The sequence below is a fragment of the Furipterus horrens genome, unplaced genomic scaffold, assembly GCF_987537825.1.
Source record: "Furipterus horrens unplaced genomic scaffold, mFurHor1.1.pri manual_scaffold_4, whole genome shotgun sequence".
Lineage (NCBI taxonomy): Eukaryota > Metazoa > Chordata > Mammalia > Chiroptera > Furipteridae > Furipterus > Furipterus horrens.
Genome location: NW_028327174.1, coordinates 69123647 through 69146325, shown reverse-complemented (window position 1 = coordinate 69146325; position 22679 = coordinate 69123647). Strand labels below are relative to the sequence as shown.

The 22679-nt window shown below is 39.0% G+C and overlaps 1 protein-coding gene across 1 annotated transcript in view; it reads right to left on the bottom strand.

Annotated features, from left to right (window-relative positions):
- TPH2 (tryptophan hydroxylase 2) overlaps positions 1–15189 on the bottom strand; it is a 93382-nt gene extending 78193 nt beyond the window's left edge. The window contains exons 1-5 of the mRNA XM_090275649.1: positions 15025–15189; positions 12271–12423; positions 9574–9757; positions 9363–9463; positions 4264–4331 (exon numbers count right to left, since the gene is read on the bottom strand). Of these exons, the coding sequence (XP_090131775.1) occupies positions 4264–4331; positions 9363–9463; positions 9574–9757; positions 12271–12423; positions 15025–15129 (611 nt within the window). The 5' untranslated portion in view covers positions 15130–15189. The remainder of the gene's footprint in view (positions 1–4263; positions 4332–9362; positions 9464–9573; positions 9758–12270; positions 12424–15024) is intronic.
- Positions 15190–22679: the final 7490 nt, after the last annotated feature.

The following is a 22679-nucleotide window of genomic DNA, read 5'->3' as shown; positions in this document are numbered from 1 at the left end:
TTTCACAGAACTAAAACAAATATTTCAAAAATTTATATAGAACCACAAAAGGCCCTGCATAGCAACAGTGATCCTGAGAAAGAAGAAGCTGGAGGAATTGTGCTACTTAATATCAACCTATACTGTAAGACCATAGTAATCAAAACAGCCTGGCACTGGTATAAAAAGACACATAGATAATGGAACACAATAGAGAGCCCAGAAATAAACCCACACCTATATAGTCAATTAATATTTGGCAAAGGAAGCAAGCACATACAATGGGCTAAAGATAGCTTATTCAATAAATGGTGTTGGGAAAATTGATCAGATACATGCAGAAAAATTAAACTAGACCACATTCTTACACCACATACAGAAATACATTCAAATGGATTAAAGACTTAAATGTTAGACCTGAAACCACAAAAATCCTAGAAGAAAACATACACAGTAAAATCTTGGCTATTGCTCCTAGCAATGTTTTATCTCCTATATCACCTCAGGCAAGGGAAACAAAAGAGGAAAATAAACAAATGGGACTACATGAAACTAAAAGGTTTCTTCACAGCAAAGGAAACCATCAACAAAATAAAAAGACAACCCACAGAATGGGAGAACATGTTCGCTGATACATCTGATACAGTGTTAATATCCAAACTTTATAAAGAACTTATAAAACTCACCAAAAAAAACAAAAATTTCAATTAAAAAATGGGCAAAGGACCTGAATAGACACTTCTCCAAAAAGAACATACAGATGACCAATAGACATATGAAAAGATGTTCAATGTCACTAATCATCAGAGAACTGCAAATTAAAACCACAATGAGATACCATATCACACCTGTCAGAATGGCCATCATCAATAAATCAACAAACAAGTGCTGGTGAGGATGTAGAGAAAGGAGAACCCTTCTGCACTGTCAGTGAGAATGCAGGTCGGTGCAGCAACTGTGGAAAGCAATATGGAGATACCTCAAAAAATTAAAAATGGATCTGCCTCGTGACCCAGTGATCCCACTTCTGGGAATGTATCTGAAGGGACCCAAAACACTAATTTGAAAGAACATATGCACCCTTATGTTCACTGCAGCATTATTTACAATCACCAAGATATGGAAGCAGCCCAAGTGTCCATCAGTAGATGAGTGGATAAAACAACTATAGGACATTTACACAATGGAATACTACTCAGCCTTAAAAAAGAAAAGTTTACCTTTTGCAACAGCATGGATGGACCTGGAGAATATTATGCTAAGTGGAATCAGCCAGTCATAGAAAGACAAATACCATATGATTTCACTCAAATGTGGAAGCTACTGAACAAACTAAACTAACAAAGAAAATGGGGACAGACTCGTAGATGGAGAGCAGGATACAGCTAGTGGAGTGGGGGAGGTTAGGAGGTGGAGGGATTGAGCAAAAATGAAAAATGACTCATGGACATAAACAACATTGTGGTGATTGCTGGAGGTGGTGGGGTATAAGGGGACTAAATGGTAATGGAATTTTATTTTAAATAAAATAAAATTTATTTTATATAAAATAAAATTTATTTTAAAAAACACAGTTAAAGAATTAAACAGTAGGTCAGCTGGAAACTGAATACAGTCTATGCAAAAGGAAAAGGGAGAGGATGTAATAACTGACAGTTATGATTGCCAGTCACGTGCCAAGAACTGTGTGGAACATAGCCATGCATGCTTTTTCATCATCCTTACTACAGCCTCATCAGATGGCTCCTCTTGTCAGACATACTTCCCAGATGAAGAAACAGGGGCTCCGTGATGTTGATCACCCAGCTAGGAAGCAGTGGAGTCAGGACTCAAACCCTAGATTGTCTGGCTCCAATGCCCTGGTTTTTAATCACTTTGTTAATAGTCAAACTGACCCAGCACTGTCCAGGGGAGAGGATTATAATGGCTCTGTGTCCCAAATACCCTTTGCTTTGACTGTACACCCATTAAATAACCTTCAGGTTATAATTCACCCTCTCTGGCATCATGACAACAGAAAGAGTCTGTAAGTTGTATGAGACTAGTTTCTCCCTGTAAAATGAAGAATTGCTGGCATCTTGCTTACCCTGGCCTCCTGCTCACTCAGTTACAGAGTCAGTCGGGCCATCAAGCCTGAGCACCCGCCACCCCCTCTCTGTAAGCTGGGGCCAGATCCTGGAACACCGCAGCTGCATCCAATCCCCCTTTGTATAAAATCTCCACCATTTCCAACATCCTTTTACTTTTGTTTCCCATAGACACCACACCTCAGTGGCCCTTTTTAGCTAAGGGAAAATGGCAAATGCAAACTTGTTAATACTTTGAGATCCTCACCCTCCATTTCAACTATGTGCTCTTCCCATCCTCATCCCCCATATAAACATTTTTTCTTAAAACTAAAAGACTCCCCATATCAATTCTTCTTCAAACTGGTTGGCTCATATATACCAATTCTGTTAGTGGCATCACAACACCAGCTTGCCTTTGTCCAGTTTCTGGGCTCTGTCAGAAAGAGAAACATCTGGGCTAGTTCCTTGATCACTATGCTAACAAAATCCTTTACAAACCACATACATACATTTATATGTTGCCCCTATATATAATACATTACATATAGCATCTACATATAAAATACACTTTTATTTACCTTTTACCTAAAGAAAAGGCTCTGCCAAGCACAGGTCCCCACAGGTCCCAAAGGCATATCCTGTCCACACCTCATCTAAGGACCCATTGATACAATCATGACCTGATTCCACAGGGAGGGTCTGTGGACCAAGGGGAGCTAATCTGAACACCGACAACCACTTATCAGGACCTTATGTGAAAAAGTAAGCTCAGGCCATCAGAGTGCTATCTTGGTGATTTGACTGGGAAGCACTAAAAGACAGGGTTAGAAGCGATGGCACTAAGGGTCAAAGGGGGCATGAGATTGGGCTTAGGGCAAGACAAGTCTTCAGCACACTGACATGGTGAAGGGGTAGAAAGGCACAGTAGTCTAAAAAGGGTCAAGAAGCTGCATGGAACAGAGAAGATGAGAATGGAGTAGACACTTGCACAAAAGTATGTGCCAAGTAGTCCTGGTTTTCAGGATTAAAAACATAGTAAAGAAAGGATGAAGGCTGCATGGGGCTTAGGGGGGCAGAAAGGAAGAGAACCAAAGCATCAAGGGAAATTAGAAATGAGCAAATGACTGGCTCAGTCAGAGGTGTGATATGAAATCCTCTCCTTTTGCTTTAAGCACCTGTGTGTCATATTCCTTAAGAAGGAAGGAAGGAAGGAAGGAAGGAAGGAAGGAAGGAAGGAAGGAAGGAAGGAAGGAAGGAAGGAAGGAAGGAAGGAAGGAAGGAAGGGCGGACGGAAGGAAGGAAGGAAAGAAGGAAGCACTGATATCTTGTATAACACATATGATGTCCTAAATTCTCACCAAAGACAAACTTGCTCTGCAAGACAGTCAAGTTTCTCACCTAGTCTCAACTAGAATAAGAAAGAATCTTTCCTACCAGGTATGGATTTATATTTTGTGCTGATGCCAAGGTTTATGTGGCTGATCACATACCAGACAAGGTAAAGACAGCGCCATGACAGTCTATAAGTTTTATTAGTGTGAGCAGAATAAATAGAGGCCTAACGCTTACTCCATATTTTTTAAACATGGCCTGCAGTCAACACACTACATTATTGCCTGTCGCAAACATCCTGTCACTGCCATTTTACACCATGCACAATGCACAGTCCCACCCCAGCCCTCGGGTTCTTCAATTTCATACCCACGCTAATCAAGAGTTGGTATGAAACTCTTCCATAAATCCTCCAATTTTTAAGAAGTTTTGCTTCCCACATAAAGCAAACACATTTCTTTTCATTGTGGCTATTTACTTGAGCCCTTTGGCCGTGCCTGCTGAATTCTCTACTTTCATTAGAAAAGCTAGACATTGAAGGAGGTTACTGAAAAGTCAAATCAAAAGTAAAATTAAAATACATTTTCTGGGCCCTACAGAGTGCACACAAATGGCCCCTTGCCTTCGTGGAGCTGCAAACACAATGGTGAAAGTGTGGCACCAGGCATGCGGCCCACGGGTCTCTCATTCTTTTACAGTTCTTCCTGGATGTCAAACATCACTGGTGGCTTCTAAGGCCTACAGAGTTGGTGAGTGTTTAAAACAGTTCGTGTCTGCCTTCAGAAAAGTGAAAGTGAAGAGAAGACAGGTGTGTTTAACACAGCCCATGTTTTTTCTAACTAGCCAGTGACAATTTGCAGAAAACAGTTGTACAGGTACTTACTATTTATAACTCATGGCCACGTCCACAAAATACTTTCTTCTCTGTCGATAGACATTGTCCTTAAATCCCTTAAACAGAAAAGAGATTAAGTGCTTTAACAGAGTGCTAAAAAATTAGCTGCAGAAAGCCTAAAAGAAAATCACTGTGATGTTGCTTGAGCATTCAATTAAAATGTAAATTTTTATCCTTGTATGACCACGCCATGACACAGGCAGAAGCAAATTGCGCTTTCAGTAAAACCTCCATAAATTGGGATTGTACTAATCTGGGATATGTCAGAATTCAGGCTAAAGCTTACTTCCCACTAAGGAGGCAGAATGGCTTAGTTAAGCAAATAGATATTGTGAACAATATCCTTTGGTTTTCATTTACATGTAATTGATCTTCAACACAAATTAATCTTATCCTTTTCATTAAAACAGGTCCCTTCAACCTGGGTAAGTGAACCTAAATATAATTGCTTTGTGTAAATGATCAATAAATGGGGATTTATTAAAAACTCCATGATGCACAGTAATTATCAAATCCCCAAATTAGTATAAATTAAAGAGGTTTTGCTGTATTTTATGAATATAACCGCGCAATGCAAAATCAATTTTAAGGGACTCATGCAAATGATAGCAAGTTAGCTCCATTCCACTCTGGGTTCCTATGGCTCTGATGAGTCTTTAGCAATTTCAAGATTTTTATCTATCATCATAACACTTGGGAAATTAAACATCCTGTCTGTCATTCTTCAGTCAAGTGAAATCCTTTGGAGAGGACTTCTTGGTTTACTCAAGAATTTCTCCTTGGCCCTGGCTGCTGTGGCTCAGTGGACTGAGCGTCAGCCTGTGAACCAAGTGTCACTGGTTCAATTCCCAGTCAGGGCACATGACTAGGTTGCACGTCAGGTCCCCAGTTGGGGGCGCAAGTGAGAGGCAACCACACAGTGATGTTTCTCTCCTTCTCTTTCTCCTTTCCTCTCTCTCAAAAAACAGATACATAAAATAAAATAAAATAACCTTGTTAAAAAATAAATTAAAAAAAAAAATCTCTCCTCTTGCTCAACAGGCTTTCCATTTTCTTTCTCTTCGGGTATTTTCAGATAATCAATTCTCTCCCGGGTTGTTTCTTCAAGCTCCCGGAAGCCCAGAAGGAGTTGTTTCAACTTAACTTTCTACTGCTGCAACCCCAAAAGATAACCAGGAAGCAGTGGCCTCTCTGAGAAGGGCACCCAGGCAAGAAGACCGCCGCTGGGGTCAGGGGCTCTGAGAGGAGAGCCGCCATGGACCAAACAGGCCAGCCCACCTCTGCTGCACCTCAGATGCTTCTACAAGTTCCAAGAGGAACTCACACCCATAGAAAATCATTCCATTCTCTCTCCCTGCTCAGGAATAACTGGCCTTCGGGCCAGAAGTCTTCACAGGACTGTCTGCCAGGCAGAAATGAAGAGCTCCCACTGCCAGCAGCCTTTCTCTCAGGAGTGACAAGAGATTTACTAACACGGAGAGAGACGGAGTGCTCTGAGATCACCCAAACACCCTGCAGAAATGAAGTTTCCTGCCCAAGAAGCTCATACTTGCATCCATTTGCTATGAGTTGGGAGTTTTTAAACTGAGGCTCCAAGGCAGGCTTGTGAAGCATTACAATGTGTAGGTACAAAATTTTGTGACTATAGCTACCACATTCACAAGTGGGTCTGTGACCTAAAAAGAGAACTCCTGATGCAGAGGGTATATATGATCATGCTAGAGAGGACGAGTTTCAACACTCACTGGTATGAAGCACCTGGGATGGTTAAACTGAAAAGATCCAAGCACCTTTCATTACTCAAGAAGAAAGCAGGCCGTGACAAAAGGAAGAGTCATGTGAAAGCATAGCATCTGTTCCCCAGTCCCTGCCAAACTGGACACCATGGTAACAGCATCATAATCTGCTGGGCTTCCTGAAGAATCTCAATGGTCTCTCTCCTCAGCAAACACCTGCACCTTTTCCAGGCATGCAAAAGAGTGATTTACTCATCATGCCTCATTAGCCTAGTGTGGCGGTGATTGCACAAACGTTGTGAGCAATCCAGAGCTTCCAGGACTGAACCATGGCCAGCAAAATAAAACAGGGGTTCGGGCTGCGCAAGGGATCACAGATAAAGCATTCCATCCACTCTGGATTGATGTCAGGGATAAGGTTACCAGATAAAATACTGAACACTTGTGCAATATTTGAGGCATACTTCTAAGAAAAACTACTATCTGTTGTTTACCTAAAATTAACATTTAACTGGAGCATCCTATATATTTATTTGCTAAATATGGCAATCCTAGCACCCAGAAACTATCTGCTGGACACCCACCCTTCCTCTCTCAATTTAAATCAAGGGAAACCGGAGACCAGGCCAAGCACCCCGAAGCACTCAGCTAAATGTCCATTGGAACTCAAGCAACTATTCCAAATAAGTCAACCCTGGTGGAATTTTAGAATCACCTGGGAGCTTTAAATACTACATTCCCAGACATTCTGACTCAAGCACTCTGAAAGGAGACTTAGCATCAGTATATTATTTAATTCCCCACAGATTATTTGAATGGAAAGCTAGGCTGAGAATCACTGAGCTAGGACATTAGTTCTCAAACATTACAGCTCATTGACAAACACTTTATGGGTGGCCCTTGAGCCACACTTTGGAAGACCTTGTCTCCCATTCTAGGTCCTTGCTGCTCAATATGTGGTCTCCAGACCTCTGCAGGAAGCCTCAAATGGGAGCTTGCCACAAATGGCAGGAAGCTATCTAGAATCTCAGGACCACCATCTGCAGTTTGAGAAGATATTCCAGGTGATGTCTTCTACCACTGAAGTTTGAGAGGCACTGACCTAGATAGGTATTTACCCCTTTCTAAGGAGCCTCAGCAGCCTGGCTCATATTCCAAGCCCCTTCTGAGCCGTCCCAGCACGAGGGACCCAACCTCTCCCAATAAACCCTCTCAGGACTGGGGTTATTCTGAAGCACAGAAAGACCTTAGACAATACAGTATTCCCTCACTTATCGCGGTTATTATGTTCCAGACCACCCCCCCCATGAAGTAGGGACCTTACATTTATTCTACACTCTTAAACCTACATAACTTTAACAACATACATATATAGTAGCACAAAATCTTGCGATATAGCGAAAAATCCGTGATAAATAATTAAATATAATATTTTTTTAAATCCCGCAATATAGTGAGGCCACGATAAGTGAACCACGATATAGCGAGGGACTACTGTATTTCCATCTTCATCAAATAAGAACATTAAAAAACACTAACTCACCAATATCAAATTTTGCATAGTGAACATTTGGTGTGCTTATACAAGAAATACGTGTGGTAAAAATAAATGAGTGCGGTAGGAGATTGCAAAATACTTGCAATTATTTAAAGTGACTGCAAAGAAAATAAGAAAAGGTATCATAAGGTGAGGGTAATTAGGAATAATGGAACAAAATTAAGCACAGGACAATGTGCACTGGGTATTGAATCCATGTTTTCACAGCAAGGTCAGTGGTTCCTGGGGTTGTTCCATCAAAAGGGCTGACCCCCTTTCTCCAGGTAACTAATTTTCAAACTAGACTAAGGAGAGCATTTGGAAATAGGTTAGCAAAAAATCCTTTAGTGTCTAAGCGTTGATCTGGATGATTTAATACAGCATTTCCATTCCTGGAATTATGTATTTACTCTTGCCAAAATGCTTTCCACTTGTTTTATTAACTAGGCTTTTCAAATACCCCTTTGAGGTCAATAAGAATTTTATTTCTACTTTTTACACAAGGAATTTGAAGTGCAGAGGTAAAGAGACTTGCCCAAGGTCATCCTACAAGTTAAGAGCAAGTGTTTGGGCCGTCTTCTTACTGCTAACCTCTTTAATCAGACTTCTGTGTCAATTTGACTCCTTTGAAGATGAGGGAGGGGAGGATGACAAATAGATGATTACTGAAGGCATTTTTTAGTGTTTTTCTAATGTTCAGGAGCCTCACATGGAAATTACTGCGAATTTTTCTGAAATTTTAGGCTATGATGGCAAATATAACACACTGTGCCTTGGAGTAAATTCAGCTTTTCAAAAATAATGCAATTGAGTTAGATGTGTTTGACCATTTGTATGAATTATATGCTATGAATTGGTTTAAATGGGTATATTACACCAAATGACTGGTTTGATTGAAAATTTCCTCCTGTTGAAGTTGTCACAGTTTTCTTTAAAGCAGAGTTCTCAGACTTAAGTGTGGGCTTGTTAACACAAGCTCCTGGGTGTCACTGATACAGCTGGTCCCCAGGCCACACTTAGAGGATCACTGCAGGGGGTCCCCCTATCATATTTCCGCATTGCCTCTATTTAAATAAAATGAATATCTATAATCCCTTACCCTCAGACCACAAACACCCCTGTAAGCATGACTGATCTGCTTGGGTTTCGCCTTTTTATCTGCCTGTTTATAGACAAGGGGCACTGGGGTGGGGGGCGAGAATAGTGGGAAATGCTTACCTACGTATCATTATTTCTTTCAAGATGGTCATTTTTATTGAAGCAGGGGAGAGATGGTGGTAAATAGATTCCAGATAGATGGGGAAGAGATACATCTTCCATCACAGCCTTATTCTAAAACACTCTGCCTTTCCGTTGAGATTGAAGTCCATTACATCACTCTACTCCCAACTACCAGCAGTCAAGGAAAATAGCAAGAAGAATTTTATTCTCTCACTAAGCCCCATAATGCCAAGTCCTCCTTAGTTTCCCAAAAGAGTGATCAATTTCAGTTGATTGGTTTTCCAGAGGTCACCATCTGCAAGTATATTTCAGGTTGTCTACGTCTACAGAAATATCCTCCAAGGTTGAAAAATCTCCACTTCTATCCAACCCTTTTAAAAATGAATGCTTTGTGGAAATGCCATCTTTCTAACCTGCCTTTAGCCAACGCATATTTATAGGGAAGCTCTACCATTTAAATGTCTGCTCTCAGCTACGGGGAATAAATAATAAATTGCTCTACAATAAAGCATTACAGAAAGACATGGCACAGTGCCTGGCACATGGGTAGAGGTGGAAAAGCACATGTGGAATGGATTATACTGGGCACTTACTGGGTGATCAGCGTCAAGCTCAGAACCATACATGAGAACTCTGTGAGAGCATTTGTCTAATTCAGAGATCTTCCGGGGGAACCAAGGCACATCCTCTAGCTCTGTTGAAAACACAGTGCAGGATCAAATACATTAGCTCACAGATTGTGTTTTCCCCTTTGCAACACTTGTCAGATTGCAAAACCACCCAATAAGCAAAACTTGGCCTTGCCTTCTTCCTCTGTCCAAATGTTCTCTGGAGGATTCAGTGTCACGATTGTAGTTTGAAATTTCAGTAACTGAATGAGCTCATTGAATTCTGTCTTGCCACACTCACAGTCCACAAAGATCTCCACCTCTGAACTTCTTCGCCGGGATCTCCTAGACTCGATGTGAACCATGTTGACATGTTTTTCCTGTGGAAATATAAAAAACATCTCTATATCACCTCCAGGGCACAATGAAAGAGACGCCACAAGCTGTTATTCAACTTTTAAACAAGTTGCCAAGTGTCCACAAAGGAAAAAAAGACAATCTCCTCCCTCTTTGGTTGATGAAAACATGGAAACGTTTTCAACCAGTATTTTTATTAATAGGAATAGACTCTGTAATCAGTTTTCCTGTCTCATCTTAAAAGGGGGGGTGAAGCGGCATTAAGGTATATAAAGGACCCTTTAAAATATATCATAATTACAAACATTATCATTTCCCACAGCACATCCCATTGATGATGTGCATGATTATTTGGGGGGGGGGGGTGAGATTAGGTTATTATCATATAATACCCAGATTTATATCTTTATTTTCATGTGTTTCCAAAAACATAATAATGAAAATTCAGACCTCTGATTTTATAGTGGTATAAAGTTTCCACTATAAATTCAAGATTAAAAATAAACTTTAACATTTAAAAATAAAATAATCTTTGAAAAGTAAATAATAGAAGAGGCAGAAATCAGAACAGTGTTATGAAAATGACTGATGTTTGGGAAACATGGGCCAAAGTGTAGTCCACATTGTAAGAAAAGAAAAGGAAGAAAAGGAGCCATGTGTGGATCTCTGAAGGCCAAAAGAAATCAGAAAGCAAGCAAGCAAAAACTCTAAATGGGACCACTTAGTACCTGTTCTCTTTCAGCAACGTCCAGGCCAGCTTCAAACAAGAATGTTTTGTTGTAGTTACCACCCCATGATGATTTCAGGAGTTCAAGGGACGGCAACAATTTAATCCCTAAACCTCAGGTTTATATTTCCCCACAGATGTGGTCTTCCTTTTTCCCCTGAGTTAACTGAAGACTAAGTTCTCCTCTCCACCCTAACTTATGGCCCAAATAAGCAGACACCTCCCCATCACTCTGGATGGGACACTCTGATTAGCAGCACAAGTCCTAATACAGTCCTGGGCAGTCTCAGAATTTTCAGCACAGGAGCAGGATAGGTAGTTTCCAGCACCAGAGTAAGATCAAATCAAACAGCATCCTCCTCTGTGTGAAGAAAGTAGTCCTATGACAAGGAAGCTAAATACTCTGTTTCTGTTTTGATTAACCTTTCCAAATGCCACATTTTCTAAACTGGCAGATAATAAAGGTAAGACTAATATTAAGTTCAAAGTTCAAGAGTCTTCTTACAGATTGTGTCACTTTGGACTTTTAATGTCCTCTGGTAGAAGCAGAATAGGTCTAGATGGGTTAAGTGGTTTAGCTAAGTCCCCATGACCAGCTGATCACCAAGTGAAAGTGCAGGCTGCTAACTCCTTCTCCAGGGGGTTTTCCACTGCACCCAGCTGTCTAATTGAATTGGCCTGCCTTTAGGCACTGTATGGAGACAGCACTACATGATATAATTATGTGCAAAATATTGCCCCAGATTTCCATTACCTCTGTTTATGGCATCTGATCCTTTTTTCAAGGTCAAAAGAGAACAAGGAAATATTTGCCAAATCAGGCTGCTAATTTCCCTTCTACAGTCATCAAAGAGACATTACAATAATGCCTCATATCTGTACACTTAACCAAGGATTTTCATTTATATTGTTTCATTACAACAACCTTGTTAGGTAGGAAGAATTATTACTATTCACAAGTGTAGAAATTGAACCTAGGAAGCAGCTATGATTTAGCCAAGCCAGGAGAACACAGGTCTGAATCCTTTGACTGTAATTCAAAACATTTTTTCACTGCACTGGTAATCCAAGTCACCTCAAAGAGCCAGGCTTCCTGTCTCGTCTAATCAGAAGCCACTGCCCCAAACAAACACACTTATAAGGGAGGGTGCTTCCTGGAGAGTAGGGAAACGATCAGGTATAGCCTGGTAAAATGGCAATGGTTTATCTGGATTTTTCTAGCCTCATATTCTCACCCAGACTCTTTCTTCAGTGTTCAAATGACCCATTTGGGTCTTGGAAGAGGCTACTGCCTTTCTTTAAGACAGAACTTATATATAAGGAGAGTGACTCACCTTTACAAATGGCAAGTTAAGTTCATGAACAATGAGGCTTAGCGGACTACCAAATGCCAACACTCGGGTATCTCATTTTACGCAATAAATGGGCTCCCATGACCTGGGCATGGTTCAAATGTTCAATCAAATCAGGCTGCAGGCTCTTGAGATTTAAATATACTAATACTGGCTCCTTTTGTGTTTGCATTTCCAGGTGTGAGGCTCACATTTTTAAATAACTAACTGCCTCACCTGGCAACAGTCTGCAGAACTACTAATGGGCTAACTCTGAATTCATGGACCATAGTAACATGAATCTGCTTATTTCATTGTTCGGTAGACAAACTCCCCTGGTAAAGCCTCATGTAGTTTGGTTTCTTTGAACCTTTCAACATATTATCCAGAAATGATTCAGTAATTTTTCCTAACAGATGACAGATTTGTAACCAGACACAGTCACTTTTAAAGTTATGTAATGATAGTTTGCACTCACCTGAAAGAGTTTCAGCACTTTGACCAATCCACCAACTTCGTTTTTCAAAGAGAAGACAACCGCCATCTTGCCACCTTCAGTAGCAGTTTCACTTTTGCTGCTTCCCTTGTTGCCTTTTTTATCATCATTTCTGCCAGAATTAGCTTTATTTAGCTTCAAGAAGGTAGACACACACAAACAATTATTAGTTAGAATTCCAGAATTCTCTTCCACTACGTTTTTTTTTTTAGATATTTCATTCATATGCTGGAAGCTCCAGCAGTCATATAAACTCAAGAAGTTGCTATGTCAATTCATAACTTTTGGTAATAAATATTGGTCTAATTTACTCTGGCAAACTATTTTCCAAAGCTCTTGAGATGTCATCCAGTGACTAAAATTAATGGGGGATCAGATTTGATTCACTTTAGGAGCAACAAACATCTATCATAAAGTAAAAATCACATACACGAATAATTCATGCCTAAGTTTATCTGACAGAATAAAATTTGATCTGTTAGCCTCATTGACTTATATAGAAACTATATTATTAGATATAACAAAAAGATCAAATGTATATTTTTCACAACAGTAATTTTAGTTTCAAATAAGTCTTTTAAAAAATATATTAATTTCATTCTAAAATATATCCAGAACTACAATGAAATTGACAACCTTACTTTCTGCAATTAGATCCACATTGCCAGTGTGAATCTATCTGTAGAAGTTTAGCACAAAGGATATATTCATATAAGGCCATCTGTGTCAGCAGATGATATCTGAAAGGTGACTGTTAAAATTCTGCCACAAAGAAAAAGAAAGAAAAGAATTGGAGTGGGTGGGGTGAAGAAGAGAGAGAGAGAAAGAGAGAACTACCTAATCATTAGGTGCAAAGAGTAGAATCTGGGAAACTGAAAAAGATTAACATTTTATTAGCCATTTAAAATACTATATACATGACTAAGTAATGACTATTAGTCCTTTTTGCTAAAAATGAAAATGGCTCATTCCAGCCCTGACCAGTGTGGCTCAGCTGGTTGGGCATCATACCATAAAGCATAAGGCCACCAGTTCAATTCTTGGTCAGGGCACATGTCTGAGTTACAGGTTCAGTCCCAGGTCAGTCCCAGGTTGGGGCATATGTGAGGGGCAATGGATCAATGTTTCTCTCACATCAATGTTTCTCTCCCTCCCTTCCTCCCTCCCTTCCCTTCTCTCTAAAAATAAATAAAATAAATATATCTTAAAACAGTAGATACCAGAAACTTGAATCACATTGTCAAAAATGCAGAATAAAAAAGCTGAAAACTTTCATTTGACAGACAAAGCAAAATTAAGGTTTACTTTTTTTGTACATACAGAGAATTTTCTCCCTGGAAAACAGTAATATAATACAATCACACCAACCTGTTACCTCCTCATTAAACTGAGAAATGTACATTAGATATGGAACCCAATGAACAGTGATTTGCTGTTTTCTTCCTCTTGATTTGTCTCCCGGCTTTGTTTTCCCCTCTTAGTATTGCCTCACTCACTAGATTTATATATTATTAAAAATATTTTATTATTTATCACTTGAGGGAAAAAAGAAGTCTATGCAGATATTTGCATATGATAGTGTGTTCAGTCATCCAAAGCTCAAATGCCTTAGTCCTTTCACTGTCTGCCTCCTCCTCACCACATAACACACAAATCTAATACGTTTAAGTAGCATAACTCTGAGTTTCCTTTGTTTTCCTTCTAGTACATTATGACTTCAAAATTTCTCCATGTAATATCTCATCCAAATATTCATGATATTTAAATGTTAGAAAAATCTATGTTTAAGTTTTTGGTCTCATTTTTGCAACTTGATTAAATAGTTCTACAAAACTTGCCCTGATTACTTTTCAACATTTTTAGCAGCAACAGTAAACCAGTATAATACAACCCTCTGGCACAGAGTTGAAGTTATAATAGTAAAACCTTTTCCTATGATACAGACTGAATTATAATCAGCTGATAAAGTGTGATAGCACAGTAATGAAATATCACTTAATATTTTTAATGACTAGAAATATGAATACATTTTTCTTTCAATGTCTTTTTTTATTAAATCCCATGACTATTACCTCAAATCAGAATCTAAAATCTTGCAAAATTTTACTTTTTTGTTGTTACTATTTAACATAAAAACTACCTTAAATAATGAAACAAGTAGTGTATTATTTTTATTACTTCATCAATTAAACTGAAAAAAAATAAAGTAATGAGGAGTGTAGACTTTCGAAAACTCAATCTTCCTTTTATCCCAATAAACAGCACCTATAGAGAAAATTAGAAAAGATTACTTCTGTGTTTAAAGATCAGGTTTTGTAGGTAGAATGGGGTACAAGAGACGCAGTAATCTTGCAGGAACTCTAGAAATCTACCTCATTTCTTCTCCCTGTTCCTTCTCAGAATGGCCTTATAAAATTCTACACACTTTTTTGGGTTATGGATACAAGACATCAGTTTAACACAACCTTCCATTGATGCTCAAGACCTTCTTTGCTTTTCACTTATAATTTTGAGGAAAAGAAGTTCAGCGTGTAGCAATCAGTACACCTGCTTTACTTTATGGAGAGAGAAGGAAGACTGGAGGCAGACAGGAGGGAGAAAGGGTACACAGATGACAGAGGAAGGAGTTGAGGTGTGTGTGCTTACTCTACACCAGGTGACCATGTGGCAATATGGCAGGACGAGACGGCTACCCTGAAAAAACCCTCTAGAGAGTGCCAGCTACTCAGTACTCACTGTTAAGTTGCCAAGTAGCTGATGCTCTTCGGGCACCGCTGAATCGAGGGAAAACCCTCTCCTTGCCCAGTATTTACTGGAAAACATCATCATTGCTGGCTGCATGGGTCCCGATGTAATTTCCTTTCTCTGCAGCAGGGGGGACTAGAGGGGCAGTAGCAGCCCTGGCGGAGATTAAGAGAGGAAGAAGCGTGAGAACAGCAGCCCGCTCGGGGCGCTGTCCAGAATCCTGGTGCTGAAGAAAGAGCAATGCGAATCCTCCCCTCCCTAGGCTCCTTTATATGAGTGACTGGGGACTGATGGAAGGCTGATTAAAAAGAAACTCATTTCTGGCTGCTGATGGCCACAGTCAGATTACAGACCTGAAGCCTGGGGTTATCTGTGCTCATGGTGCGATTTGTTTCAGAGGTCGAGTAGCCAGCTGGGCGTGGGTGATGGAGAACAATGCATAATGGGGTGTTATTTGTAAAAGAAAATATCTGTTCCCTGATGTTAGCTCTCCTCTCTCAAACCTGCTACTGGCAAGTTAACCTCAGCCTTTAGGTGACTATGAATTCAAAGGTTTTGTGCTTTCTTTCCAAGAGAAAAAAATAATTTAAGAAACATCAGCACTTCTGAATGTTTAAACCACTGATTTTATATTAATAAGATTTTTCTAATCTGATGTGTTATAATTGTGTGTGCAAATGTGTGTGCATGGTGGCTTTTATAAAGGCACTGCTTCCCAATTGTGATGCTGCTTTGTGGTGATAATCAGGCAATTGTAAAGAAAATATGAGGCTTTGATTTAGCCACATATACATATATTAGCCATATATTTGACTAATCACATAGATATAGTTGAAACATTAACCCTAGGATCTTTCTTACAAAGTGGGAAGGAAAAGGAAACTAAATGCCTAGTCATTCCTTTGAGGCTATTGATGGTTAGTGAATTTTTCCTCTCCTCGTCTAACTCAATCAAATACAACAAATTTAATGTCATAAAATTCACCATGTCAGAGGAAATTATTGCCAACCTCCTGAGGGATGGAAGACTCTTTACCAATATGCTTGTTTGACTGCAAAATTAAAAAATACCTGGGGCTAACACTGCTTGTCAACATAGAAAACAAAATAAAAAGTTTTAAGCAAGAATGCTGAACTAATAGTAACTGAATTTTAATTGTTCCTAGAGTATTCAGGGGAAATGATTATTATTTGATATAATTTTAGAGATGTTATTTGGCTTGAATTTCCTCTAAAAATAAGCTCTGAACATCTTACAGGAAAGTCAAGTTTAAACACATTGACTAATATAATAATAATATTAGCTAATATTCTTGAGTGCTTAGCATTTGCTGATTTCCATTCTAAGCACATTATAAAGGTAAAATCAGAATTCACCATCACAAAAACACAAGACAGAAACTATTATTTATATTTTATATATGAAGAAACTGTGGAACAAAAAATTTAGGTTCACACAATTAAAGAGTTGCTGAGGCAGTATTTAAATTCAAGCAGTCTGGCTCCAAAATCCATGCCCTCAACTATTACATTACATAGCTTCTTGAGTATTCCAAACACAGAAAAACATCTTAACAAAAAAAGTACACTCAAGAGACCATACATAAACTATTTCAGCTAGAAAAGAACTTGGGAAGATGTGTAATTCAACAAAAAAAATTTTAAGCACTCACTTTGTGTTAAGCATTGAAACTGAGTCCCAGGGAAGCAAAATGAATGAGATACAGTGCCTACCTTCAAGAATATCACAGATTAGCTAAAAGAAACATACACGAAATAAGAAAGTGAGACCAAAAAATTGACTTATCCACAGAAAACATCAAAGAACAAGGGACAGAGTGGTCAATGCTACCCTAGGGGAGTCTGGAGAAGCTTCTAGTAGGTGTTACCTGAGCTGAATATTTAAACATCTTTTGGTGTAGTCCATCAGAAAGGAACAGTAAAGATAAGGAAACTATTTCACGTAGAAAAAAACAATAGACTTCCGGCCAAGATGGAGGCTTAGACGGACATGCTAGGTCTCCCTCTACAACTAGAGAGGAATACAACTACTTCAAAACAAAGGATAACTAGAAATTCCAGAAAATAAAACTACACGGAAGCCCAACATATGAAGTTATAAACCAGCGGTGCCATTTGGGCAGGTAAGAGTTAAAGAGGGCAGTGCTGTTTGCGGTCGCACCTGGACAGCGGCGGGGCGGCGAGGAATCCCGGCTGCGGTCAAGCCCCTGGCGGTGCGCGACTCTGGCGCTGGGGAGAGCGGCCGCCGCATCGCCTTGAACATTGAGGCCCAGGGGGACGGGAGGACGGATCCCGGTCTCCTAGCTGAATAACTGTGTGAATCCATCTTGGACCCCCGCCCCCAAAGAAAGCACCACAGGGTTGCGAAATAGGTCGTGGACAGGCAGGCGCCGGTCGCTGATTTGTGACGCGTACACAGGCACTGCCCCCTACAGCCGGCCCAAGAAAACAAAACGCATCTGTCAAAATGAGGCAGACAACTATAGAAATCCCGGTGACACAACTCACCAGGCAGCAGATAGAGAACCTGACAGATGAACAGATAAGAAACCTGTCAGAGGCTCAGTTCTGGGCCATTGTTATCAGGTGGCTTACAGAATTCACAAAAGAGCAGGAAAAAGATAAGAAAGAAGCGAAAAACTTTCATAACGAAAGGAACAAAACTGCATACGAGATAGATGGTGAGAAAAAAAATCCAGAGTTCATTTCAACAAACTGGAATATGGAGAAGGAACAAGCAGTCAACCAATGCAGCGAAAGGAAATGGGAAGCAACAATGAGAGGATCAGAAACCTCTGGGACAGTTATAAAAGGCCCAACATAAGAATCATTGGTTTGCCAGAGAATGAGGAAGATGAACTAGAACTTGAAAAATTGAGTGAAAATATAATAAAGGAGAACTTCCCAGACTTGGGGAAGGGAATAGACTTGCAGGTCCAGGAAGCAAGGAGAGTTCCCAAGAGACTGGACCCAGGGAGAACCACTCCAAGACACATTATAATCAAAATGTCAAAAATTAAAGATAAAGAGACAATCTTAAAAGCAGCAAGAGAGAAGAAAAGAATTATGTACAAAGGGGTCCCAATTAGACTATCAGCTGACTTCTCAAGGGAAACCCTACAGGCAAGAAGAGACTGGCAAGAAATATTCAAAGTAATGAAAATCCAAAACCTACAACCACGAATACTCTATCCAGCGAAATTGTCATTCAGAATAGAAGGACAGAGAAAGTGTTTCCAGGACAAAATAAAACTGAAAGAGTTCATTAGATCCAAACCACTGTTATATGAGATGTTAAAGGGACTGGTTTAAAAAAACAGAAGCTAGGGAGATGAAACAAAGGCAAACTAAACAGGCAACGAGAGTGGAAAAGGAACTGTGGGTACGGGAAGCATATTGGGGGGAGGTCAACAGGGAGGGGGAGTGGGGAGAGGGAGGGAGATGATATAGGAATTGGGGATCAAGGTAGGAGGGAATGGAATAGACGGAGAGAGGTTGGGAGGAACTGTATGCACAACTAATGGACATAATCTAAAAGGGGGGGACAACTGGAGGGAGGGGGGCCACCGGGTGGAGGGGAGCAGAGGGAAGGGAAATTGGCACAAATGTAATATTTTAATCAATAAAACACATTAAATCTGAAAAAAAAAATCAATGTGGTAAAGATGACTGTTTACTGTTGAAAATTAAAAATAATTATTTCTCCCATTTTCTTTGTATACCTTTCACTTGTCAACCAATAATTATTTGACTTAAAATATATTACCACCAAATACAAAGTTTCTAACTTAAGAAGTTGTTACAGTAAGGAAGTTTAATAATAAATCAATCATTTTGGTCTTAAAAAAAAAAAAAGAAAAAGAAAAAACAATATAAGAAAATATAAAGTGAACAGTTGTTGCACAACAATAGTAGAATATGGTTTGGAAGTAAGGGTGTCCAGTGAGATATAGGGCCAAAGAGGAAAGCAGGGTCCAAATCCCGATAAATATTGAATGCTATTTGGTGGACTTTGCACTTCACCCTAACCTCTAAGTGAAAGAGAACAACTAAAGGGTTTAGTTCAAGGCAATAACATAACCATATTGCTATTTTTTTAAGTAGCAGCTTGGAGGACTTCAAGACTGAAGGCATAAACCATGTAGGACTTCAGATAGTCTAGCCAGAAGACAATCTGGATGAGGCAACATTAAGGATGCAATGAGAAGAACAAGAGATATAAAGGGGTAAAACCCATAAGACAACATTTCCACTTAGATGTGGGAGCAGGAAAAAAGGTTCCAGAGTAACTCCCAAATTTCTCAGTTGGGGAACTAGGTAAATGATAGTGTCATTCACTGAAATAGACCACACATAAGTAATAGCAATATAAGAGGGAATTTTTTTAAAGTTTGATTTTATATATACTGCATGTGAATGTTCAAGTGACAATGTTCAAATAGCATGTGGATATATGGGGTTCTGGATTTTATCAGATGCCTTTTCTGCATCTATTGATATGATTATGTGGTTTTTATCCTTCATTTTGTTTATATGGTGTATCACATTTTGTGATTTGTGGATACTGTACCAACTTTGCATCACCAGAATAAATCCCATTTGATCATGGGGTATGTTCTTTTTAATGTATTTCTGTATCCAGCTTGCTAATATTTTGTTGAGGATTTTAGCATCCATGTTCATGAATACAGGATATTGGCCTATTTCTTTTTTTGTAGTGTCTTTATCTGGTTTTAGAATTAAGATAATGCTGGCTTCATAAAATGAATTTGGGGGGTCTTCCATCCTCTTGGATTTTTTTGGAGTAGTTTGAAAAGGATAGGTGTTAAGTCTTAAGTCTTTCTTCCAATGTTTGGTAAAATTCACCCGTGAAGCCATCAGTCCAAAATTTTGGTTTACTTGGAGTATTTTTATTACTGCTTCAATTCCTCTAGTTGTAATCTCTCTATTCACTATTGATTCTTCCTGATTCAGTTTTGGAAGACTGAAAGTTTCTAGAAATTTGCCCATTTCATCCAGATTGTCCAATTTTGGGGCACATAGTTGTTCATAATAATTTCTTACAATCCTTTGTAGCTTTTTGGTATCATTGTTACTTCTCTTTCATTTTTGATTTTTTTATTTGGGTCCTCTCTTTTTTTCTTGATAAGTCTGATTCAAAAAGCATTTGATAGAATCCAGCACTCATTTATGATAAAAACTCTCAGCAAAGTGGGAATAGAGAAACACATACTTCAATGTAATAAGAGCCACATATGGCAAAATCACAGCCAACATCATACTCAATGGGCAAAACTACCACTGTAGCCCTTAATACCAGTAATAAGACATAAATGTTTGTTTTCACTATTCTTTCTCAACATACTGCTGGAAGCCCTAGCCACAGCAATAAAATAAGAAGAAATAAAAGGTATCCAAATTGGAAAGGAAGAAGTAAAACTGTCCTTATTTGCAGATGATGTGACACTATATATAGAAAACCCTAAAATTCCACCAAAAAAACTAAAGCTAATAAATAAATTCAATAAAGTAGCAAGATACAAAATAAATATCAAAAACTGATTTCTATACACCAGTAATGAACTATCAAAAAGGGAAACTAAGGAAACAATCCCATTAACAATTGCTTCAAAAAGAATAAGATACCCAGGAATAAAATTAACCAAGGATGTAAAAGACCTGTACTCAGAAAGTTATAAAACACTGAAGAAAGAAATTGAAGACACAAAGAAGTGGAAGTATATGCTATGTTCATGGATAGAAAGAATTAACTCTGAATCTGCAATCTCTAGGTTTGATGCAATTCTGATCAAGATACCAATGGTATACTTCACAGAACTAGAACAAATTTCAAAAATGTATGTGAAACCACAAAAGACCCCAAAGAGCCACAGCAGGCTTCAGAAAGAAGAAGAAAGGGGGAGAAATCATGCTACCTCATATCAAACCACATTACAAGGCCATAGTAATCAAAACAGCATGGTACTGGCATAAAAAACAGACATCTATCAATAGATTAGTGGAACAAAATAAAGAGCCTAGGAATAAATCATGCCTTCGTAGTCAATTAATATTTGACAAAGGAGGCAAAAACATACAATGTCATAAAGATAGTCTATTCAATAAATGGTGTTGGGAATACTGAACAGATATGTGCAAAAAAAACAACATGAAACTAGACTTAAATGTTAGACTCAAAAGCATAAAAAATGTAAAAGAAAACATAGGCAGTAAAATCTCAAACATTTCTCATAGCAATATTTTTCTGAAATATCTCCTCAGGCAAGAAAAACAAAAATAAATAAATAAATAAATGAATGAATGAATGAATGAATAAACACTTCTAGCTTTCAGCTTGAAAGAGGCAAAGGTAAAACTTTCTTCAGTTGTCCTGAATCCAGGTTCATCCAACACCAGACACCTCCACCATGCCGCCAAAATTCAACCCCAGTGAGTGCAAAGTCATATACCTGCAGTGCACCTGGTGGAGAAGTTGGTGCCACATCTTCCCTGGTCCCTAAAAAGTTTGATGATGACATCACCAAAGCAACTGGTGATTGGAAGGGTCTAAGGATGACAGTGAAACTGACCATTCAGAACAGAGAGGCCCAGATTGAGGTGGTGCCTTCCGCTTCTCCCTGATAATCAAAGTCCTCAAAGAACCACCATTAGAAAAAACACAAAAAGCACTCAGCACGTGCAAATGTCACTTTTTTTAAAAATATGCTTTATTGATTATGCTGTTAAAATTGTCCCAATTTCTTTTCCCTTTGTTCCCCTCCACCCAGTGACATCCCTCCCTCCAGTTGTCCGCACCCCCTTAGCCCATGCCCATTGGTTGTGCATATAGTTCCTCTCAACATCTTCCTATCTACTCCACTTCCTCCTACTATGCTTCCTAATTCCTGCACCATCTCCCTCCCTTTCCCCCCTTCCCCCTCCCTGCTGACCTCCCCCCATAATGTTCCCCATACCTATAATTCTTTTCACACTCTCGTTGCCTACTTATTCTGCCTTTGTTTTGGTTCCCTAGTTTCTGTTGTTGTTTGTTGTGATACAGCTTTCATTTTAATGTTCATAGTTTTGATCCTCTTTCTCCTAAACAAGTCCCTTTAACATCTCACATAACAGTGGTTTGGATCTGATGAACTCCTTCACTTTTACTTTGTACTGGAAGCACTTTCTCTGCCCTTCTATTCTGAATGACAGCTTCGCTGGATAGAGTATTCGTGGTTGTAGGTTTTTGTTTTGTATTACTTTGAATATTTCTTGCCAGTCCCTTCTTGCCTACAGAATTTCTTTTGAGAAATCAGCTGACAGTCTTATTGGGACCCCTTTGTATATAATTCTCTTCTTCTCTCTTGCTGCTTTTAAGATTCTCTCTTTAGCCTTAATTTTTGACATTTTGATTATAATGTGTCTTGGTGTGGTTCTCCCTGGGTCCACTTTTTTTGAAACTCTCTGTACTTCCTGGACCTGTAAGTCTATTTCTTTCCCCAAGTTAGGAAAGTTCTGCTTCATTATTTTTTCACATAATTTTTCTATTTCTAGTTCTCCTTCTTCACCTTTCTGGCAACCCTATGATTCTAATGTTGGCCCACTTATAGCTGTCTAATAAGTTTCTG